General features: G+C 50.8%; 1 protein-coding gene across 1 annotated transcript; it reads left to right on the forward strand.

Annotated features, from left to right (window-relative positions):
- Positions 1-19,130: 19,130 nt before the first annotated feature.
- SIX3 (SIX homeobox 3) lies at positions 19,131-23,132 on the forward strand. The gene is made up of 3 exons (XM_074579630.1): positions 19,131-20,029; positions 22,284-22,443; positions 22,894-23,132. The coding sequence occupies exons 1-3, from the start codon at positions 19,263-19,265 to the stop codon at positions 22,993-22,995; spliced, it is 1,029 nt and encodes a 342-aa protein (XP_074435731.1). The 5' UTR covers positions 19,131-19,262; the 3' UTR covers positions 22,996-23,132.
- The last annotated feature ends 221 nt before the right edge of the window (positions 23,133-23,353 follow it).

The following is a 23,353-nucleotide window of genomic DNA, read 5'->3' on the forward strand; positions in this document are numbered from 1 at the left end:
TAATTTACCTTAGCAAAATCAGAGACAGCCTGCATCATTTTGATTTCATGAGACTGTTATCCCCAGACACCACGCTCATGCAAATTTCAGATCAGTTTTGTTTTCATTAGTGAAAAGCAGAAACATGGATCACATAAATGGGGTCATACAGGAACTCCTTTATTCAAAATATTTCATACGTGCTAAGATACACTGATTGTAGAATCATTTCCGTTACACTTCCTACCATATGTCCATGTAAAAGCTATAAACAACCAGTCCTACAATGGCATCCTAAAGCCTGAGAGTTTAAATCTTTGAAGAGAACAAATTTCTTGTACTTACAGATCCTGTAGATGGAGTAAGGGCGGACCTTCCTTTCTTGGGCAGGATGTTTATACAGTGAATTTTCTTTGTACGAGTCTTCGCTCTATTCTTGCAAAATCAAAATCAAAAGTGATCCTTACTAGTCAAACCGAGCCCTTTATTAAATTAAATGTAAAGCCCGTTTTAAAAATGAACAATGAAAATCAGAAAACAAAGATTAAACCAACGGGTTGTGCTCAGCACTGCATGAACTTTCCTCAACTGCTCCCCGCCCCCCTCCCCCTGATTCTTTCAAAACTGAAGTAGTCTTTGAGGCAAAACAGGCATTTGACAACATCCGTCATCCAGAAGCTCTGTAGCAGTTGTGCTGCTGCTTTGGTCTTATTTCAGATTTCTCTGTCAATCTGAATAGACACAACAGAGTCTCAAGGAGTGATGCTCATGAGCTGAGAAGGCAAGGACCATGTCGGATGCAACAAAGGGGAAAAGATCTATCAGTTTGTTACCTCATGACAAATATGAGTGTCCCCAAAAGCTTCTCCTTTTACATAAGAGTGTGCAGCTCAGTGAGAAACAAGCAAGCTTATTTACTTTTTATACGTTAAATTTAATATGTGTTATGTGCTTAACCTTTTTTTTAGAAACTGAGATGTATAACAGATGCACAACACTTGTCTTCAATCAAGACAAAAATTCAGTTTCTTAAAGGATATTTGAAAAGTAGAAATGCTTGGCTGAGAGGTTTTAAAGGAATTCTTGAACAAATAGGCAGCACATGAATAAATATGCTGATTCTGTGACAAGCACTGAAAAGAAACTTCTGGTTAGCAGCCTGCCTAACCGAATGAATGGTTTAGTCCTTCCTTCCTCCGGCCTAAGCGTGAAAGCTGCCTTCCACACCTCAGACTTGATCTAAGCTACTGACTACAGTAGGAAAGTGCCTACTGACGTTGGATCAGGCCTGGCAGCCTCCAGGCTTGACCCTGGAGGCCTGTTCCAGCCCAAAGCCAACCTACGCTTCCCCATAACCGAAAGTCCCTCAAAGGCAGCTGTTAAGGTATGTGCAAAATATCTGAAGCTCTTAATCAGACAGATCTCGTCCTTTGGAAAAAGTAGAAATTTTGCTTAAATAAAGCAGTACAAGGTTTGGTTTGGTACAGCCAGCAATAATGAAGAATCATAGTTTCTGTTATCTGGGGGTTTTGGTACATGTGTCTGTCTAAGTAAAAGGAACGTATAATTCGGGGGGGGGGATCATTTTTTGTCCTTTTTTTATTTTAATGGCTAAACATTGTAATGCTAGCTAAATAGAAATTCTTGTCTGTTAATAGGTTCCTTTAGTTTGTAATAAATAGGAATGCTAATGACTAAAATTTGGTATTTGGTATGCATTAGCTTTTGTAAGTCTTTTCTTTACAGGCTTCATTGACATTCAATATGGCAAGCTTCCTTTGAAACATATTTATAAAATAGCTACAGTATAATTAAACCAACAAAGCCATCTTTTAAGTAAGCTTAATAGCTCAGTTTTTCAGTCTGTAAATTTTTCATTTTAAGGAGGAAAAATAGTTATGCTTCAACTCTACTGTATATTTCATTTTGCATGTAATATTTTCTTTCCATTTGCAATCTGTGCATATCTAATTCTTGACAACTGTGATTATTAATAAGTGCGCATGAAAAATATGCATCGCAGAATCTTCCACAAGAATATTTTTGTTAATGAGAACTGAAATGTATCTTGGCAAAGACAATATATGTAATATATATATGTGTATACATACATATTTTAATAGTAATGGTGGTGTAGTTAATACACAAAAATGGATTAATAGATATGGCAGGTAATAATTGAAGTGGATGCTGTTTAATAAATGTAACTAAAAATATTTTAATGATATAAAAGCAATAGGTAAATAAAAGCAATTACATTTAATTTGCTTTCAGCTTGTGAGCGTTTTCTGTAAGCTTTAATAGAGGGGAGAGCTTGTGCAGAAGGCTAATGGTGGAGTCAGTGTTAGCATTATTCATTAGGGTTTCTAAGTAGTACTTATTCTGAGATATTTCTCTGGAAGACTAAAATGTTCTTGGTAAGGGTACTTGGATCTTGATAACCCTAATTCATAATAATATCCCCCTCATTCAGAAAATTAAAGTTTACAGAGTCCTCAGCAGTTTGAAAATCTTTATACTATTTAGAACCATGATCATGTTTACTTGGGACAAGCTAAAAAGTGATAGCTCACATTATAATAAGTAAAGTGGAACCTCATAACTGTTTCTTAAACACTGTCCTCTACAGGCATAATAATATTGAGACCCCATTTACGGTATTGTGAATAAAAACAGTTGACATCATTGTTATAATCTTTATTTAAAACTGTTGCCAAGGTTACAAATTACCATCACTGTGTGCAACAGGTCCCTCTGAAGCAGTATCATTACAGATTAACTGTAATGTGTAGGATTATAATAAAAGGCATAAGGGATTATGCACAAGCAAAAATGCTAGAAATAACACAAATACATCTACACTATACAGTGCATCGCGTTGCAAAACCTCTGCTTTCAAAGCTGAAAGACACAATGTGGCTTTTTGTTTAATTCGGGCATTTAGAGAGATGTTAACTGTATCCTGAAGTGGCTTTACAAATGTCAGGGAGCAGAGGGGGTAGGGTTTATCTCGACCTATAAAACCGCGGCTGCTGGAAATGTTCTCACGTCGTCTCCCCTCTTAGCGGAGCACCTAGTTTACAGGAAAAAACGCCTCTATTGTGTGAAGGAGGACTGCAGTGGAAGGACACAGAGTTAGCGGCTGTTCCGCCCGAGCGGAGGCCGGGGCTGCCCTCGCCGCCGGCGGCCGGGGCGCGTCCGACGGGGCGGCGGGGACAGGGCACGGGGGCTGAGGCCGAGGCCCCCCCCGCCCCCAAAGCGGGGTCTCGCCTGGAGTGACAGGGTGGCAAGAGGGAAAGCGGAGCGGCAGGTGACCTTCCGCTCGCCAAGGCGGCTGGCCACCCCCGGCCAGCACCTCCGTCCCCCGCTAAGTCACTCTATCCCGCCCTCAACTTAATGACACAAATCCGGGCTCTTAAAGTCTTTGCGACTGATCGTACTCGCTCATTTATAAATAATGATCTCCATATAGATGCATAACAACAACATACCAGAAGTGTTTGGGGAGAGAAATCCGATTAAAGTCTATAGCTTTTTCCCCCCTCTCTCTCCCGGAGCAAAAGTCTTGCCACAGGTCAGCTGCCGCGGCTGGCCCAGGCTGCGGGGTTAAAGGGAAGAAAAGGCTCCAGGCGAGCCGCTTCCCGCGGGCGGCGGGTGGGGGCTGCCACCGAACGACTCGCCCAGCCGAGGAACGGCCCGCCGCCCCCTCCGCCCGCCTGGCTTAGGAGGCTCGGCCAGGCCGCCGGCGGGGGCGGCCGGTATTTTGGGAGGAGGGAGCCGCTGCCCTGGTTGGATCGTGAACTCTGAGGTGGGGGCCGATTTCCCCCCGGCGCCAGCATCCCCGGGCAGGGGCGTGGGGCCGCCCCGCTCCTCCTGGACCGGCCCGGCCCGGGGTGGCGGTGACGCAGAAACGCGTTTTCCTTTCCTCTTTCGGGCGATTTAGGGGAACTGGAAAAACAAACATCGGGCCGTTTCATGAAACCGGTGGAGAAAGCTCCGAAGGGAAAGAGAGCGGGGCACATCCTTTTAGAGGAAGGACAAGGGTTCTCTGAGGAGGGAAAACAAAAGATGACAGGGGTGGCTGTAACCCCACCATGAACCAGGGACCTCCTGGCCACGCTTGGAGAGCTAACCTCCCCGGACTTCCCATTACCTCTCCATGACACTTCACTAATGCTCACACAATGGCCAACTGAGCAGTTCAAGTAAAGATATTTTAACCTGAACTAAACATTGTCTCCAGACAATAGGATGCAAAGCAACATCTGGTACCACACATAAACAACAGCATATGCTCGACGTCTGGAAGTTTATGTCAACACTAAGCAGTTGAGGAGGCTGTCGCTGCTCGGCATGAAATCTTAATAAACGGCTGTTTGCTGCGCTTCCGAGGTGAGTATCTAAGATACTTCCTCCCTGGGCATCCTCTTCAGGTTGAGGTTGCCCGGCAAGACACCTTCAAACCCCATCCGCGCCTCCTCCCTCCCGCCCTCGGAGCAAACCACCAGTGAGAAATGCCACGGGGAGAGCCCGTGGCCTGGCCTAGGGACAACGCCGAGTTCCCTTTTCCCCGCTGCGGCTCTTACGGGCACGGCTCGGCCGTCGGCGCCGCTGGAAGCGGCCGGCGCTGAATGGGCGACTTCAGGGAAGCGCATCTTTAAAGAGGAGGCTCTAGGCTAATGAAACAACGGGAGATGACTATTACAAACAGCTGTTCCTCATACATATTTCATTATACAATCAGATAATGCGTCTTACCACCTTCTCAATTATTCACAGATAAACATTTTCAAGACGTTTTGACATCTGTCTTAGGGCCTGCTATTAATTTAGTAATCACTGTGGTTAAAAATGTATGGGGACTGCACCTCACAAAAACTCCGATTTCGCTTACGAGGACAACTTCCGTAACAGCTCGCCCTAAGCAGCACATCAGGTCAGAGACAGCCCCGGGATGGGGGCAGCCCTCGGACCGCCGCCCCGGGGGGGCTGCGCCGGGCGCCTCCCAGCACCTTCCGGAGCTGCCGGGGAGAAACGCCGGGGGCAGGAGACTGGTGGGGGGAAGGTGGCACCTTCCCTCCCTGGCGAGCCAGGAAACCACCCAGAAAAGTCGCGTTCATCCCTTCGGTCGGGTTCTTGGCACAAGCGCTCCCGCTCCCTTCCTCAGGCACCTCACCGTTGCCTCGGGCCACCCCGGAGGAGGACGGCTGCCTGCCCGGCTGCGCCTTGTCCGGGGCTGCCGGACGCCTGCTCCCCCCAGCTCCCACCCGTGACCCGCCAGCCCTCCGCCCAGCGTCCCCACGGCCGCCCGGGGTGGCGGGGCCCGCCTGGCGGGGGACAGCGGGGCGCCGCTGGCAGCTCCTGTGGCTTCGCTCCTCGCCGGAGCAAAGCCCCCGCGTCCCCGGCCGCTCGTCCCTCCGGAGCGTCAAGAAAGTTCTGACAGAAAGTTTGTCTCGCTGCAGCTTGGGCTGGTTGTAAAACCGCAAGACTTTAGGGAGCCGCAGCGTCTTAAAACTGCCTCTTTTGTGTCTCTTCCTTGGCAATAATCCCTTTTCTTGAACTAAGGAGCACACCACCCCCCCGAAACTACCAGATGTTACACATGAACATTAAAGACCGAGTTAAACCAGCAAAGGGGAGAATCAAATCTCGACAACTCTTTCAGATGCTTTATTGATTAAATCAAACTATTCAGCGCCTCTCTCCTCCCTCCCCTTCCCCAGGCTTTTAACCACAAAATTCACAGGCAAACAATAATCATCCCCCTTCACGAACCCCCCCCCCACACCGCCCATGCCCAGGTAAGTGGATGGAAACGCGCGCGTGTTTTCCCGTCCTGCCACAAAAGATCTTGATTGCAACTAATTTCTAGAGCTGCGGTCTCGCCAGTGACACGGGGCTTCTGCTTTGCAGAAGGCGCAAGGACCCACGCGTGATCCCAGCAAAACGAGGGAGAAGCGATGCTTTCAGCCCGGCCTCGCTCCTCTCCCCGTCCCGCGGGGGCTTGACCGCCCCCACACCCACCCGACGGGGTCGCACACGGTGGGGGGGCGGGTCCTCCAGCTACCAACCCGCTGGCCGGCCCCTCTCGGCGCATCCCGGCGGGTCCCAGGCTTGCGGGGGTGTTTGCTCTAAAGCCTCAAGGCGAATCCCGGCCGTGAATTTCATTTTAATCACAGCGCCAAGAAAAGTACCGGCACCCAGGACGGCTGTGGAGTGTAAAAAGCCTTTCTGCCTCGCAGGTGGCGGAAGGCAGAGGAAGATTTGGGGTCTGAGGGAAGGGGGGATGCTCTGTGAAATGGAAGCAAGAATTCCTAGCGCTCCCTCAAAGTATTACCCACAGCTGAAGACCTTGCCTTCCCTCGAGTGCTCTGTAAACAAGAGGGTTAGTGGTGAGCTACGAGTATCTGGTTCGGATCTACCTGGAATACACGATTTTTTAAGTCGGAAACGGGAAAATCGGGCTTCGAATATGCCGAGGGGACCCCTGGAATAAACCCTTCCACCTCAGCAGCATTCACCGTGTTTTAAACTGAAGTGTCACAGAATAAATCCGGCGCTGTTCTGTAAGCTTTCCCCCAGCCGCTCTTGAATGGGTCCTCCGCTCTCTCAGAGCCGGTCGGTGCCTACCTGGCTCTTGACTTCGGCTTTCTGAAGTCCTTGTACAGTTTCAACATTGTACGCACAACCGTGTCCCCTCCCCAGCCTCAAGACGTCCTTCGCCCTATTGATTTGCGCTATAGCCAAACAGGGCGAAAAGACGAGAATTGTATTCGACAGATGCTGCTCACTCGTGAATAACAGGTTCAGCGCATACGGGATCTCTCGCCATTATCCTGTAAGTTAATATTGAGTAGCAATAGCTGTCTAAATATCAAAATCTATTTATAGGGGATGCAGAGCCATGACCTCTCCATCTGACCTTCAGGATCCGCAAGCTGGAAAACAGGGCGAAGGGAAAAAAAAAAAAATAAAAAAGGAGGAAAAGCGCAGGATTACAATGGAGATTTGTGCGTGGCGGACCAGGGCTGGGCTGGCTTTGTTCCGAAATCCTGAGGGGGGCTTGAACCTTTAGGACGGCACCGGCCCCGGGGAGGAACGGCTCTGTCCGACTTCTCTGTGTCCCCGCCGCGATCGCGGTGTTGCTTCTTCCACCTCTGCCCATCTGCAAAAGTTGGGTTTGTTTTGGGTTTTTTTCACACTATAAATATAAAACACGATGAGAAAAGGCAAACCAGCACCGTCGACTAAGCATCAGGTCTCAGTGCGAGCTGGAGGAGCTCAGCAAAATGCAGACCCACTTCTTGGGAAATTATTTTGCATGGGAGGGAGATGGGGGGGAATATTTTCTTATTTTGCTGCTCGCAGCCTCCTCAGCACAAACGAGGGGAGGGAAAGGGGGCTCGGGGTGTCTTCCCACCCCCGCCCGGACAAACAGCAGGGTCAGGGGGAGCTGGGCGGTCTCAGGCGCTGCCCGGGGGTGACCGGGGCCCCCGGCAAGGCGAGTGTGGGGGCCCTGTGCCGGGACTCCGTGACATCCCGCGTCCCCGGGGATCGCCCCCCGCCCACTCCCTTCCCCACCGGGCGGGGAGGGGGAGGATGCTCTGTAGGGTCCCAGAGCAGGGATCAATATTACAAAGCGCATCCCCTCGGGGGGAGTGGAAACTGGGAGGGGAGGCGGTGGGGGGGAGAATCCCAAAGTACTTTTTGTTTTTTTACGGAGCCGTCGAGAGCTCGTCCAGTCTGAACTAACAACTGCGTAAAACTAGACCGACCGCGAAACCGCCCTCCCCCCGCCCCAGCCCCAGCTCCCGGCATTAATATGGCGCCTGCCAGCGAGGGAAGCACTTTTCTCGATGTTTAGCAGTTGAAATGTGCTCCCTGAAGGTCACACCAGGCGACGCGCCCGTTGGCTGCCGCACAGGGCGAAGGCGAGGGCCGTGCCGGCGGCAGCCGCCGGAGCCCCCGGCAGCGCCGCGCCCGCCCCGGCCGCCATCCCGCCGGGGGCAACAGAGCGGCCGGGAGCACGGGGCGGTCGCCCACAGCCAGATGTGCCCCTGCTCGGCTTTCCCACACCCTTTCTCTTTTTGTGTATATAAGGGAATCGTACCCAGCTTCTCCTTTTCTCTTATTTAAATATTTTATATATATATATACCGGGACTCCGAGGGAATAATTCCTTCTGTTTGGAAATTAAAAGTCTCGAATCTCCTACGGGACCCTGTTAAGACACGGGAGCGCTGTTCGCAGCTACTTTAAAGCGTCAGTCTCAGTTGGTTTGGAGGTCGGGGCTACCGTTCTTCAGAAAGAGAAGTGCAGTTCAGGAGGCAAACTCTGTCCCCGGGGTTGTGTGCAGTCTCCCTTTCCGCAGGCTAAGTGCACCTACCAAGAGAAGAGAGAGAGGCAGGGCTGCTAACCGCGCTGCTTAAATGTACTCTGCTTTCTCCTACCGGGGGCGAAGCAAGGAGCAAGCTAATCTAGCCGCCCGAATGAAATGAGAAAGGTGATTTAAAAAAAAAAAATCAAACAAAAAACAAAAAACCCAAAAAAAACCCAAACTATTCTTGGCATTTGCGTCCCACTTGAGGAAAAGTGTCTGGAAAAACAACTCCCAAACTCGACTCAACACACATGGCAATAATCTCCTTTTAAATCTTGGGTTTTGCTACTACATTAGGCTCCGTGATATTGCATTCCAAAGAAAATAGACTGGGTATTAGAAGAGGAATCTCCTCTTCCTAATGAATATTTACCCTGAGGTCATTACATCCGTAATGGTCCTCGCTTAACTTACCTTGCTCCCCTCTTTCTCTGCTAGAGACTGGGATTTCAATCACAATGCCCTCGATTTTAAAGTGCCGTGTACCATTTAATGGCGGGGTGCAGGCAAGGTTAGAATATTATTGACTTCATGCAATATATAAGATGGATACATTTAAGACTTTTAACTTTTTGTTGCAATGACACGCTGTATTTTTATGAGATACCTATTATGTAGACAGAACCATTGTGCTGTAGCTGCCTCACAGTTGCTGGATCGTTTCTATCAGATGAAAGATTTTGAATAGTTTTCTTTCAACAATGCATCCTTTTGGTCTTGATACAAAGAATGTAGGCATGGTATACACTTAAACAGCTCTGTCACAGAGCAAGATTAAATAGAGTATATATCGAATCCTGTCTGCAGTATAATACGCACAGGGAACAGAATGGAGCTCCCTCCGCCACCGAAGAAGCCCATTAAGGTCTGATGTCCTGGGAGCATCTTCCAGATTTCCCTTATCTGTGATATTCGCTAAGCTGTTAAAAATCTTTACAGCCGGGCTTGAAAAATCGGCTGCTTCTCACGGAAAGACCGAGTTTGATAACGGCGTCTTTTAACAAAATCTACTGCTGGCGCTGCTGTAAAGGGACAAATTAACGCTCTATCTAGTTATCCCTCTCGGCGGCCGCCCGGACGCTGCCGTGCCGGGGCAGCCCGGCGGAGCTCCCGCGCCTGTCCCGACCCGGGCGGCTTGTCCCGCCGCCCCGCTTTGACACAGACCTCGGTGTCCTCCCCACTTCCCCATCCCCTTCCCCTTCTCCTTCTCCCCCTTTTCTTCCCCGCTTCTCCCCCCCACCGGCAGCCCCGGGCCGGTGGGTGGGTGGGTGGGTGGGTGGGTGGGTGCCGGCAGCGGGGGCAGGGGGTGCGACGGCGGCGGGCGGGTCGGTGCCCGCAGCTCCCCCTCCGGTGCTCACTCAAGCGACTTGACCAAAGTGCACGTGCTGAGCCCAGCTTTCCTCTCCCCCTTTCCCCAGCTTTGTGCTCTCCTCTGATTGAGTCCCCATATTAAGCTCGAGATCCTTTCTAAGCAACTGCTAAGAAGTCAAGAGCATCCTTGCTTGCTTTCTCTCCGTGGCCTTTCATGCCCTCAATTTGTTATTCTACTGACACTTTTCTTAAAGTTAGCGCCTAGCATTGAAACATTAGCGACAAAAGCCCTGGAAAATCTCTCCCTCCTCACCGCTAAATCCTCTAATGGGTCAGTGCGTGTCGAATTTTTATTTGATTTCCAATCATCTCTAGCACTTCAGTATTAAACCTACCTCAGCCCAGCGCCTCACCTCCGGGATATTTTTCAGCTTCGCTTTGGAAAGTGGAGGCGCTCAGATTTCCTTCCACGTGCACCCACTAATTTATAAATGAGTGTATACAGCTGTCGTCGTGTATATCTATGTCTCTATATCTGCAGTAACGCTTTCATTTTGTGTCAAAATAACATATCCTGTCACTCCACGCCAAAAGTATATTTATCGAATGAAATAGCACCGCAAGCTGCATCTTCTTTATCAAACCTTCATTTCTGTTTTACCCAATTGTTAAATAGCTTTTCATTTCTTTTCCTATTTTAAAATATGTATTAGAGTAATTGTTACTTGGAGGTCTTTTGTGTATCTATAGCTCCTTTGATTCATATCTTTTCCTTTCTTTTAATCTTGTTATGCGAAATTATATACACATTTCTCAGGAAATCCAAGGAGCATAACTTTATTAAATAGAAACCTCCTAATCCTGGAGTTTTGCAGCAAATACCTCTTTTTTTTTTTTTTGAAGTACACGTTCCTAACCCATGTTTTTTTGAATGAAGATCCCTAAGTCCTCTTCAGTTTATTACGCGGATTTTGTGAAATGATTCTTCAACTCTCTGATTTAAATAAGTTTTAGTGTGAATCAAGAATGAACATTATCCTCTAACCTGAGGTCAAGTGAAGGGTGATTTACATGACAAAGAAAAATGCCCATTTTGTCCAATATGAAACAACTTCACCTTCGGCATCATTAAGAAGAATTTAGCACTTTCAGGGCTTTGGGGGTTGGGGTTTTTTGGTAAATAGTTGGCTATGTATAGCGCTATTTCCCTTTTATAAATCACAATACAAAGGCCAACTTCTTGTGCTCTTGAATTTCGGCATTATTTTTGTAGCCTTAAGCAGAGCGAATTTGCACCTGCTGGTATTTAAACTTTTACATATTAGCTGGGGAGGACTTATCAGCCCAGCGCACTGCCTCGAAAGAAATTAACAATCTTCATTAAAGTAAAGGGGGGGGGCGGGGGGGAGGATATGATGTGACCATTTAAGGCGCTGTCCCGGATCTCCCCGATCTATGCAAGTTCCGAGTGGATTATATGGGGTCCTTATAGCAGCAGAATTACCGTTTTACACACACACACACTCATTCGCTTCTCTCCAAATTTCGGCTTCTCTCCGGGCACTTTAACCCTCTCGATACCTCCTTCCCCCCCGGCTGGAGCGGTACCCCGCAGAGGGAGGGTGTCGGGAGGCACCCTCAGCCCCGGCAGCCTCTCCTCCCCGCCGGGCCGCTCCCGCCGCACCTCCCTTCAGGAGCACTTCACCCCCCCACGAAAAAAAAGCCAAAACAGGTTGTGCCCTTGGTGGTTTATTTTCTCTCTTTTATGGCCGTTTTCGGCTGAGCTCGTCCCCTCCCTCCCCTCCGCTCCGTTTCTCTCTCTCACGCACACACACACACACTACAAGAGCCCGTGAGGAAGTGATCTTAATCCAAATATCAAACTTACCGTCCGGAGGATCCCGCCTTGGGAAAGTTCTGCTCTGCTGGGTCTCAGAGTTAAAGAAACAACCGTCATCCCTCATTCAGAGTTCAGGGCTCGGGAGAGGGGCTGCAGGCGGAGGGCCACGGGCGGGGAGCTGGGCTCCCCGGCTCTGCCCGCCCGGCTTTGACGGCTCTGCGCCCCGGGGCGGGGGGAGGCGGGGGACCGAGACCCCCATCCCCGCAGGCGGCTCCGGCGCTCTCGGGACGGGGGTGCACCGGGCCCCGACCCCGTGATTTCTCCCGCGGACACGGGGGGTGCAAACTCGACGTGCCCCCGCGGGGGGATCCGCGGGTTTCCCCGCGGTGGGAGGGGGGCCCAGGGCAGCGCCCCGGCTCTGACCGCTTCTTTTTTTTCTTTTTGGGGGGGGGGCCGGGATTCGGTCGGTGTGTGTTGTGTGCTTGTTCACAGCTACGCCGGGGAAATGGGAACATTTCATGTTTACAACCGGCTCCGACTTGGTGAGATGGTGAGATGTAGTTCAAGCAGCGCTCCTGTGTGTTGCGGGCTCTTAACTGGAGCTTTGCTCAGTCATTGAGAGCGATAGAAAGTATATGGAAATCAATATATAGACAGTGTGGAGGGCAGATAATGGATTCGAGTCAGTGAGTGTTATAATCTGCATTATGGGCTTCCTATTGTTTAGACTGAGCACGAATTTCCAAAGGGTGAAGTGTTGGTTTTTTGATTATTTTTTTTCCTCTCTGTCTCTCTCTCCCTTCTTCTTCTTTTTGGAGGGCTTTGTGTGTATAGGGGGAGGGGGGGGGTTAAATCCTCCTGCCACAATTATCAGAGTACCCCCCCTCTTCCCGCCCGCCCCATCTGATTTTAAAGGTAGTGCTTTCACGGCGAAGCTAATGACTTTCATTTAATTGAACATGCCCTGATGTAGCGGATTGTTCTCGCAGCCCTGCGCCTTTGTTGCTTTTGGGGGGAAATAAAGCTAATCAAACCTTTTGTCACGGCCAAATTCTCCCTCAGGGTCTCCCAAACATTTGTTTGAATAATTCACCTCAAGAATTGAAAATACTAATTGATTTTAAAATGCTAGCCCGGAGGGACGGGGAGGTGGGGGTTGGGGGGGAGGGGGGTTAACTGGAGCAGGGTGGGGGGAGCCTGGAAATTAGAGGCGAAGAGCAAACGTCTACCTGCCAGCGGCGAAGCCTCCGCAATCGCTGCCCTCGCCGGGAGCCGGGGCCGGGCTGCGCACCCCCCCACCCCCACCCCCCGCGGACTGCGGTGCCCCCGCCGCTGCCGGCCGCACGCTCCGTCCCATCCCTCGGCCTCTTCTCCCCCTCCCCGCCGCCAAACTGCGCCTGGTCACCTCGGTCTCGGATGCTCCGCTAAAGTGCCGGCGGTGGCAGGGGTGGGCTCCGCCGGGCGGGGAGGGGATCCCGGTCCGGGCGCCTCGGCCCCATTCAGGGAAGAATTTTGATGCGATTCATTAGAAGTAACGAGTTGACATAAGGTAAATCTACATCGAGGGGGCCTTTCTTTGAGTGCATGGGGAAGCTTCATTAACCATCGCTAACAAGGCGTGCAAATGCTCTGATTGGGCAGCTTTCTTGTAACGCCAGGGCCTTAGCAGGATGCCCACCTAATGAGGGTCACTACAAGAGACTGATAAAATATTCAAATTTTCCGTCGCACCAGGAACTTTGTACTAAAGGAGAAAGTTGAGGCAACTGTGTGCTTGTTTACCTTGGGAAGGCACACTCGGGGGAGAAGGCATCTAGCTCTGACATCTCCCTCTCCCACAGAAGCCCCGAGCTGGATGGTCGCTGTTTTTTGGACGTTTGTTTGCTAAATTCGTCGCCAGATTTCCCCCCGCCTTCTCTCGTTTTCCCCCGGTCTAATTACGTTTCTCCCGGGTTTAATGCGCTGATAAATAAATAACTTGTCTAAGAGGTTTCGTGCTTTTTTTTTCCTTTTCTTTCTTTCTTTTTTTTTCTTTCCTTGAAGAAGAATTATTAAAATCAACCTGATGGCTTTAATGATATGTCAATCATTTCAAAGTTGCTGCTTGTTGCTAATATGTCAGCCTCTGTACACATCACCGCTACTTTCCTCGCTGCCGCGTTTAAAGGCTCTCCCCTCCTCCCCCCCTCCGCGTCCCCCCCCCCCCCCGTAATTTGTTTCTTCAAGTTTTCATTGCTAGGTTACGATTTCTAATTAGAGCTAAGTATTTCACTTAATATTTAATTTAGACGCCCAGCACATATATCATACCTAGATCAGTCAATCAAGTGTCCCTTGTTGATAATGCTACATCATTAAGAGTTGTGTTTAATTCAGGAGCAAGAGACTGCACGGCTGCTGCTGCTGCTGCTGCAGAGCAGGTAACTCGGCTGGCGGGAGCTGCCAGCAGATCCATAGGGATGCAGGGAAGCAGTCCAGCCGGGCGGCGGCTGCGGCTCCATCGCCTCCTCGGGAAACTTTGCTGCTTCCCAAGCCGGCACCTCGCCGCGGAGGCGACCTGCTCTCCTTTTCTCCCTCCTTTCAATTAAAAAAAAAAAAAAAAGAAAAGAAAAAAAAAAGGTATCTCACTTTTTCCTACTCCAGCCTCTGTGTTTACGCAAAGTGAAGTGGGGGTGGTGTCCCCAATAGTTTAACTTGGAAGCTGGAGCACCGTTTTGGACCAGTAATAAAATACTCTCCTCGGCTTCTTAAACCAATCCAAACTGTTAAAAAAAAAAAATCACTTGCCCACTTGTTTCTAAGCACGACCGGTACAGCACATATCGCACCGACAGGGCTGCATTACGGGAGCTGGATGGGCCACATCTCATACACCCATCAAACGCGCATTCATTTATCTCGGGAAATCGTGACTAAAAAGAGAGGGAGAGAAAGAAAGAGAGAGAAAGAGGGAAGGAAGGAGGAGGATAGTTGTGTTTGTAAAGACAGCATTGGTGCAAAATTGTCAGCGCTTGCTACTGAGGACTGACAAAAATTCAATTAAATCGTAATAATAATAATAATCATCATCGTCATCATCATCATCATCATCATCCTAACAAGACCAACGCGAAGGATTCTCCTTTACCTGCCCCGGGCTCTCCCTCTCTCCCCCCTCGCCTTCCCCCTCGCCGCGGCCGCGGTGTTTCATTTTCCGCTCGCCGGTACCTCGACTGCTGTGCCCCAGCCCTGTCTGAACCCCTGCCTCCCCCGATAAAAAAATAATCAGCCCTTGCAAGCATCGACTGAGTCACTCCCGAGTCAGGATTAAGGGGCACTAACTAGGCAGTAGAAAATCGCAGCCTCCTGGGAGCGACCATCAAAACAAGCAGTGAAATAAAAGAGCTTCCCTCTCTGCTTCCCTTCCTCTCCCCGGAAAAGCGCTCCAGGTTGGCAGCCCGGCACACACACGCACACACACACATACACACACACGCACACAACTTCGCAGGGCTCCCTCCAGAAGAGAGCACAGGCTTGTCCTGCTGCGTTTAGGGGGAGTTTTTAGTTTGGTTTTTTTTTTTTTTTTTTTTGATGGCGGGTGTGTTGCTCCCCTGCCCTGCAGTGCCACATGTCATTCTAGCGGCTAAAACAATGAATCATGTGGGATGAAGTAAGATTGACGGGAAACGGACGGCAGGTTCCCCAGCCCGGAGAAGATGGCTATCGGCAGCGAGGGCGGGGGGGGGACCGCCTGCCACCGCCGCGCACCCCCGAGCCCCAGACCGGGGATGGGGAAGAGCCTGGGGGGGAGTTGAGGGTGGGGGCAAGGCAGCGCACCCCTGGGGGGTCCCCCCGTGGGGCCTCCGCCCGCCCGTAACAAACTTACAGGATCCGGAAAGGATTTTCCCAGCCGAGAGGGCAGCCTCTGCCCAGCCCCGTCCTCCGCCGCCGCCGCCGCCGTCCTCCCGTTCCCGCTGCCGCGCCGGGCTCCGCGCCCCGCTGCGCGCTGCCGCTCCTCCGCGCTGCCCCGCGGCCCCTGCACGCTGCCGGCGGCGGGGGCCCGGCGGCTGCACCCGCCCGGGCTGCGGCTGGGCGGCCGGCGGGTCCGGGCTCGGCTTTAGGCGATCCCTTTGACAGTTTGCAGCCAGCAGCTGCAGTCATTAAAAGCCATTTACACCCTGGCCTCCCCACACAAAGCTGGAGCGCCAGCAATTATCCGCTCGCACATTTCAGGACATGAGGGTCTGTCCCTAACAGGCTTAGGGGAGCGATGAATCTCCCCGGCCGGGCTCGGGCAAGCACCGGATCCGCTTCCCCTGGTCTGGCTAACGACCACCCCGCCTCGGCGACCCGCGCCGGCCAGCCGCCACAGCAGGCGCTGGCGTTTTAGGATGCTGGGTCCGTCCTTGCAGGAGCTGGCTGGCGGAGCTCCTGTGCTGGACGTCCGCGGGCGCGGAGAGGAGAGCGGGCTGCAGTAAGACCTTGGCATTAGCTGAGAGGCACATCATGGCTGTGGGTTTATTTGGCTTTAAACAGGCACACGCACACAGGGTAGACACGCTTTGAAATGCCCTACAGGAGGATATTTTGGATGAAAGATTTTCACCAGAAATGCAGTTGTTATATGTTTCACATGTCTCAGAAAGAGAGAGAGAGAAAGAGAGACAGAAAGAGAGAGAGAAAGAGAGACAGAAAGAGAGAAAGAAAGAGAGAAAGAGAGAAAGAAAGAAAGAGAGGAAGGAAAGAGAGAAAGAAAGAGAGAAAGAAAGAGAGAAAGAAAGAGAGAAAGAGAGAAAGAGAGAAAGAAAGAGAGAAAGAAAGAGAGAAAGAAAGAAAGAAAGAAAGAAAGAAAGAAAGAAAGAAAGAAAGAAAGAAAGAAAGAAAGAAAGAAAGAAAGAAAGAAAGAAAGAAAGAAAGAAAGAAAGAAAGAAAGAAAGAAAGAAGAAAAAAGATATATTGAAGCTTTGAAAGGTTCATCAGGGATCCTAACAGAGGGATGCAACCTATAGGCGAACGACCAGTGTATGATCGCCTGGGAGATTTAAAAAAAAAAAAAAAAAAAAAAAAAAGACCCGTTTGGATTATATTCTGGAAATGCATTTTAAGGTAGTTTAATTTGCAGCTTGAAGAAAAATGGAATCAAATATTAAGAAACTCCCGCAGGAATTCCCCCACCCTCCCCTCTGTAATCCTTTACATAAAAGGAAAGGATTACAAAGAAAAAGATTTTGTGTGTGTGTGTGTATATTAAAATCTTTGGCTAAACATATTGTTGTCCAATTAATACCTCCAAGTCGATTTGTAGAGGGGCTGAGAAGTCTCTTTCCCTCCTTAGCTGTACAACTGGAAATATGAGCCTGGGAGGGAGGGAGCGGGGTGGGGGGTGGGTGGGGGGAAGTTTTCTTCAAGTCTGTTAACAGAAGTGTTTAAGCAGATCACTAAAAATTAAGAGGCCGAGTTATTTCCATTAGGACTATGAAGCCATGTAGCTCACCGATGACAGTTTAGTGGAAATCAGATGAATGTGTAATACAGCAAGCTTCTTCCAGTCCAGCAGCTCTTCCAACTGGACCTATTCATCTGCCACTTGGAATTATTTCACGAGGAGTGCGCTGTGAAAGGATCACAACCAGTTTGGAGCCCAGCTAAAGAACTTCTACCACCCATAGCAGTATTATTATTATCCTTCGGATAGGGCAAGTCACGCTATGTTTTCACATTTTAATTGTAATATCTCTCTTCCCCCCCCTCCTTCCCTCCATTGATGTCTGAAAGTAGTTTGGGCTCCAAGCCTCACCCCTCGATCTCCATCGGAATGCAGAAAAGATCTTTAAAAAAGTTTTGAATTCCTCAATGATTTTTCTTCTAGAAAGGCGGCTTAGGATAATTATTTCAGCTTTATTGAGGGCAGATTAGTTGAAGTCTGGATGCTGCGTTTCAATACTCGTTGTACATGCCTTTACAATGTCGGTATTGTTTGCTACTGTGTGTGAACCTATTCAAAATATACACTTTTTAACACCAAGCAAAGTCCTGTCTAAATATACACAGTAAGTCTGGAAAGATGTCCATGACCCGTACAAATCTCTGTAAATCACACTTCCATAGCTACAGAAACTAAACAAAAGAGTTACCAGCTCAAGATGCTGATTAAATCTTCTTAAAAGCAACATACCTAATAATAAATATAGTTGCATGGTAGCAAGGTCTGGCGACCCAGCTAGGTCTTACTGAGGGACGGACACAAACCACCACAGAGATTTTCCTTGCTCCCAATTAAAACAAAAAAAAACAAAAAAAAAAAACAAAAACAAAAAGGAAGGAAAGAAAAGAAAGAAAATAAATCTGGGTTCAAACCCGCTTTTGCTCGCCTCCCTTTCCTCCTCCCCGCGCAGAAGCCCTGCAAGTTCGCGGCAGAAATTGCGGGGAAAAGGAGAGGTGCGGTGCAAAGCCCCGGCGGGTTTGGGGGTAAGGAGCAGCCTCGCAAGGTCGCCGGGCTGCGGAGAAAGGAAGGGGCGAGAGGAGGTGAGGCGAGTGGGAGGAGGAAAGCCGGGATGAAAGAAAAACAAAGTGGAGAGAGGGAAGAGAAAGGAGAGGGAAAGGGAAGGCGAGAAGGAGAGGGAGGGCGCGGGGGAAACAAGGCGTGGGACGCGGGAGGCAGCGAGCGGGGCGCCGCCGGAGCCGGGCGCGGAGCCGGCCCCTGCGCGGCTCCCGGAGGAGCCGCCGCGGAACTCCGCGGGCAGCGGATCCCTCCTTCCGCGGAGAGGGGCAGGGAGCGGGAGAGGGGAGGAGAGGACAGAGACTCTTCGGGGAAGCAGGGCTAAACCCAGGCTGTACTGTATGTGCCTGCTTCTGGGAGGGTCACCGGCGTGAGGATGGGTCTAATGATCTCATCTTTCTTTTCTTCCCCGGCACTATTAGTGCTCAGATAGGCAGAATGAAGTGAAACTACGTGCAAATCATGTGTAAATTGTCTCAGTTAGGAGCCCTTTATCCGAACGTGTATCCCAGCCTGGCCCATTTACTTTCCCCCCATATCTCCTTTAGCTTTAACGAGGCTCGTTAAGATCACAATAATATTCCACCCTCTAATTGCTCATCCCATTCAACAAATATGTGCACACTGGTTTTCGCATTATTTGATCCCTTATTTAGGAGGGGTGTGGAGAGGGAGGGGGGAGAGACAGGGAGAAGGGGAAGTGCTGAGATTAAGAGTTGCAAAGATTAAGGAGAGAGAAAAAAAAAAAGGGGGAAAAAAAAAAAAACAACCAGGTTTTTCCACCAACCGCCCCGCTTCCCTCCCCCCCGTGCATTTGGGCGAAGTGGTAAAAACCTTCCTTACGTACTCCGTAATGATTGGCAGGGCTGACAGTGATTGGCAGGGGCTACCATGGCAACGCCACAACGACACTCAGAAGACCAATAGAAAAGCGAAACAAAATGTTTCAGCGCTGCACTCACTGTGGATTTAGGGGAGATATTATGAGGCTGTTGTCATTAGGGCGATTGCTGTTGAATCACTGAATCCTGACTCGGCGGCGGCGCGGGGCCGGGTGTGTGTGAGTGTGAGTGCGTGTGCGTGTGTGCGTGTGTGTGTGTGTGCGTGCGTGTGTGTGTCCGCGTGTGCGTGTGTGTGCCCCCGTGCCTCTATGTGGCTGTGTGTGCGTGTGCGGGTGTGGATGCGTGCGCGGTGCGTGTGCCCTTTCCTCCCTTCTTCCTCCCTTTCTTTCTTTTCTCCTTGATTTATCTCCCCCTCTCCCCGGTCATCCCATGGTGTTCAGGTCCCCGCTAGAGCTTTATCCCACCCATTTCTTCTTGCCAAACTTCGCCGCCGACCCGCACCACCGCTCCCTCCTTCTCGCCAGCGGCGGCGGCGGCGGCGGCAGCGGCAGCGGCTCGGGCTGCAGCCCCGGTGCCGGCGGCGGTGGAGGCGGCAGCTCCCGGGCACCCCACGAAGAGTTGTCAATGTTTCAGCTGCCCACACTCAACTTCTCCCCGGAGCAAGTGGCCAGCGTCTGCGAGACGCTGGAGGAGACTGGAGACATAGAGAGGCTGGGGAGGTTCCTCTGGTCGCTGCCGGTGGCGCCGGGGGCATGCGAGGCCATCAACAAGCACGAGTCCATCCTCCGCGCCCGGGCGGTGGTGGCCTTCCACACGGGCAACTTCCGAGACCTCTACCACATCCTGGAGAACCACAAATTCACCAAGGAGTCCCACGGCAAGTTGCAGGCCATGTGGCTCGAAGCGCACTACCAGGAGGCCGAGAAGCTAAGGGGTCGCCCGCTGGGGCCGGTTGATAAATACAGGGTGAGGAAGAAGTTTCCGCTGCCCAGGACCATTTGGGATGGCGAGCAGAAGACGCACTGCTTCAAGGAGAGGACTCGCAGCCTCCTGAGGGAGTGGTACCTGCAGGACCCTTACCCCAACCCCAGCAAGAAAAGGGAACTGGCTCAGGCCACAGGGCTCACCCCCACGCAAGTAGGCAACTGGTTCAAAAACCGAAGGCAAAGAGACAGAGCAGCGGCGGCTAAAAACAGGTCAGTGGGGCTGCGGGGGCCCGCTCCGGAGCGGGGGGCGAGGTGGGCGGCCGTGCTCCGCTCCGCGGCTCGGCTTCGGTTCGGTTCGGTTCGGCTCGGCTCGGCGGCCGCCCGGCCGGCAGCGCGCCTCTGCCTCTCCTCTCTTCATCCTCCTCCTCTTCTCCATCACCGCCACCGGGAGAAATCGGTCCCCCGGTAGGTCTGTTCCCGGCAGCCGCAGGGATGCGGCGGGGGCAGGCGCAGCTCAAAGTTGCCTTGCCCGGACTCCCCACGGGCTCACGGGGTGCAGGCAGGTCTGGGGCTCACCCGCGGGCGTGGGCAGCTCCGTGAGTGTGTGTGTGGGGGGTGTGTGTGTGTGTGTGTGTGTGCGCGGGGCGCAGCGGCGGCGGCGGGGGCAGAGCCCGGCTCTCCCTGCCTCCCTCCCCGCAGCGGCGGCGGCGGCGGCGGCGGGGGAAGGGAAACCCCACGGCCCCGGGGTCGGCGGGCTCCGGTTTTGCTTTCGGCTTGCCGGGATCTGGGTCTGGCCGGGCTCCGGCGCAGTTCCCCCGCCGAAGGGCCGAGGCGGGCGGTGGGATTCAGAGCGGGTTTCCGCAAAGCGGGAGGCTCCGCTCGGATTGCCCGTGCTCCTCTGCCTGCGCGGCGGGACCAGCACACCCACAGCCCGCAGCCCTTCGGCTCGGGGAGAAAAAGGGAGAAAAGCCTTTAGGAGATCGGGAAACCTCTTCCCCCCCCCCCCCCCATCCCCATTTCTCTGTTTACACCACATGGAGACCTGGCCCTCCGGTCGTGCGTTTCCCGTGCATTTACGTTTGTATTTATTTGCGTGTCTCTCGGTGTCCTTTTTTTTTGTCTTTTTTTTTTTTTAAATTTCTGCTTTGACATGACAAAAGCGATGCACTCTTCTTTCTCTTTTTTTTTTTCTTTTCTCGTCACCTTCCGTAAAAGTTATTTTGCAAATGAAAATGTACCCTTAATCCAGTTTGACACACTGTTTTTATTTTAATTTAAGTTTGGCTACCGCTGTAAGCGTGTAAACAAAACTTCTTGTTCTTGTAAATGCTGTCTCTTAAATTCCTCCTAATTATAGCACTGGTGCTATTGATTCAAGGTTCTGTAGGAGAAATGCAACCTAAAAGTGCCTCGCCATTTAATTTCCATTAAATGGAAAACAGATCAGCTTAGGACTGTAAATAAACAGAAGTTGCCTACGGATGCTTTTGTTGACTCAACGCTGTTGACAGCAGATGAATGCACCAGGAATTGTAAACGGGAGAAAAATCAAAGACACTGAAACTAGACTACTTAAAATAATGAGAAATGTAGAATAAACCGGCTACATTTTTCTGCTCTTTGCAGGCGGTTAAATAGAAAATACCCTGGTGAGAAGCAGTTGAGCGAAGAGTGTATTTTGATTCACACTGGCAGTGCTAGGCGCTAGGGGTTGTGGCTGTCTGCTCAGCCCAGGACGTTTAGTCCTTGTCCTCGAAACAGGCTTTCTTTGGCTTTCGAGCGGAATAAACGGGCGCAGAGGAATATTCATAACACGCTAGTGAACCTAAAAATTATTTATTGCCTCTTGAATTAAAAAAAAAATGTTCAACGGCAGTGTAACCTTAAGTGCTAACGGTGAAAAGACCAGTACTTTAAAGCTAATTGGGGCTTTCAGATGGAAAAGGGACTTAAATTCCGAGCGGAGAGAAACGCTGTGTTCCACCATCGCCCCTTTTTTTTTTTTTTTTTTAATTTTATTGATAGCGCTGCGCCCCCGGGACGGGACCTTCCTCCAGTCCTGCCGCAGATCCCAGAGTATTTGTCTGTGCACTGGAAAAAAAATAAAATGGTAAATATTTCGACAAATAGTGGCCAGAGCACAAAATGGGGATCCTTTACGATTCTTTCCCGATACCTAATGGTCCTTGCAGCGTTTAAGGAGCTCACACAGACATGGGTTTCTCCTAGGCCCCTCTAGCTGTGTTTGCGCCGGGGCTACCCCGCGCCGCCCGTGGCAGGCCACTGGAGGTGGCCTGCCACGGGCGGCGCGGGGTAGTCCCGGCGATGGCCCGGTCGCCCTGCTTGGCTTCCCGGGGAATTGCTGCGGGAAGGCGGCGGGGCCGGACCGGGGTGTCTCCGCTCCGCTGCGGAGCCGCGTCTGTCCCCGGGCGGTGGCGGGTTCGGGCGGTCGCCGTCCGCTCGTCGTCGTGGTCCGGTGTCTGAGAGGGGCTGTGCTGTTGTTTTGTCTCCCGTCGCGATGCAGGCTCCAGCACCAGGCGATAGGACAGAGCGGGATGCGGTCGCTGGCAGAGCCCGGCTGCCCGACACACAGCTCGGCCGAGTCCCCGTCCACGGCGGCCAGTCCGACCACCAGCGTCTCCAGTTTGACAGAAAGAGCCGAGACGGGCACCTCCATCCTCTCGGTAACCTCCAGCGACTCGGAATGTGATGTATGATATCGGAAAACAAAAACAAAACAAAACAAAACAAACAAATAAACAAACAAAAATTCCAAATCCAAACAGCCAAGCACCCTCTCCCCGACCCGAGCAAAACAAACCGAGGCAACCTAGAATCAGGACACACACACGCATGCACGCACACACACAGCCGGGAGGAAAGAAAAGGCCAAAACCCGACCCAAACATAATAGCAAACAAACAGACAGGGATCAGAGAATCCACCACCACCGTCAGCCAACACCACCACCAAGAGATGGAGCTAAAACTTCAACAGTCACAAACGCTGGTGCTGCAGCGGGGGGTGGGGTGGGAGGGGGGGGGGCGGGAAATAATAATTATTATATATATAAAAAGAAAAAAAAAAAACAAGAAAAAAAAACAAAGCAAAAGTGACAATTGTATTCTTTTTAGGACAAGCACGATTTCTCCTTTGCGCTTTTCCATGGACGCATTTCACCCACTTGCATGATGATGATGATTAAATTTGTATCTGGGAAAAAATATTCTCTATAGTAAAGGAAAACAAACAGAAACCAGACAAACAAACGCAAACTCCGATCGAATTTGTACAAAAATCAAAAATAAACAAAAAAAAATTAAAAGGAACTCCTTGAAGAGGGAAATAACAAATGTTTATCGCCTTTTTGTTGGTCCTATTTCTCTCTCTTTCTCTCTCCCTCTCCTTTTCTCTCTCTTTTTTTTTTTTTTTTTTAAGTCCAAGTGATGGTCCAGCCAAGATGCAATTTTCTGTTTTTTTGTTCAGCAGACAATCATTTTATTCGTAAGCACCTTTTTTTCTACACTTCTGTCACTGCCTGTGTGGGTACTGGTTATAAATGTGGAAAAAGAATAGTTATGACTGTAACAGATT

This window comes from Larus michahellis, chromosome 3, assembly GCF_964199755.1.
Source record: "Larus michahellis chromosome 3, bLarMic1.1, whole genome shotgun sequence".
In the NCBI taxonomy this organism is placed as follows: domain Eukaryota; kingdom Metazoa; phylum Chordata; class Aves; order Charadriiformes; family Laridae; genus Larus; species Larus michahellis.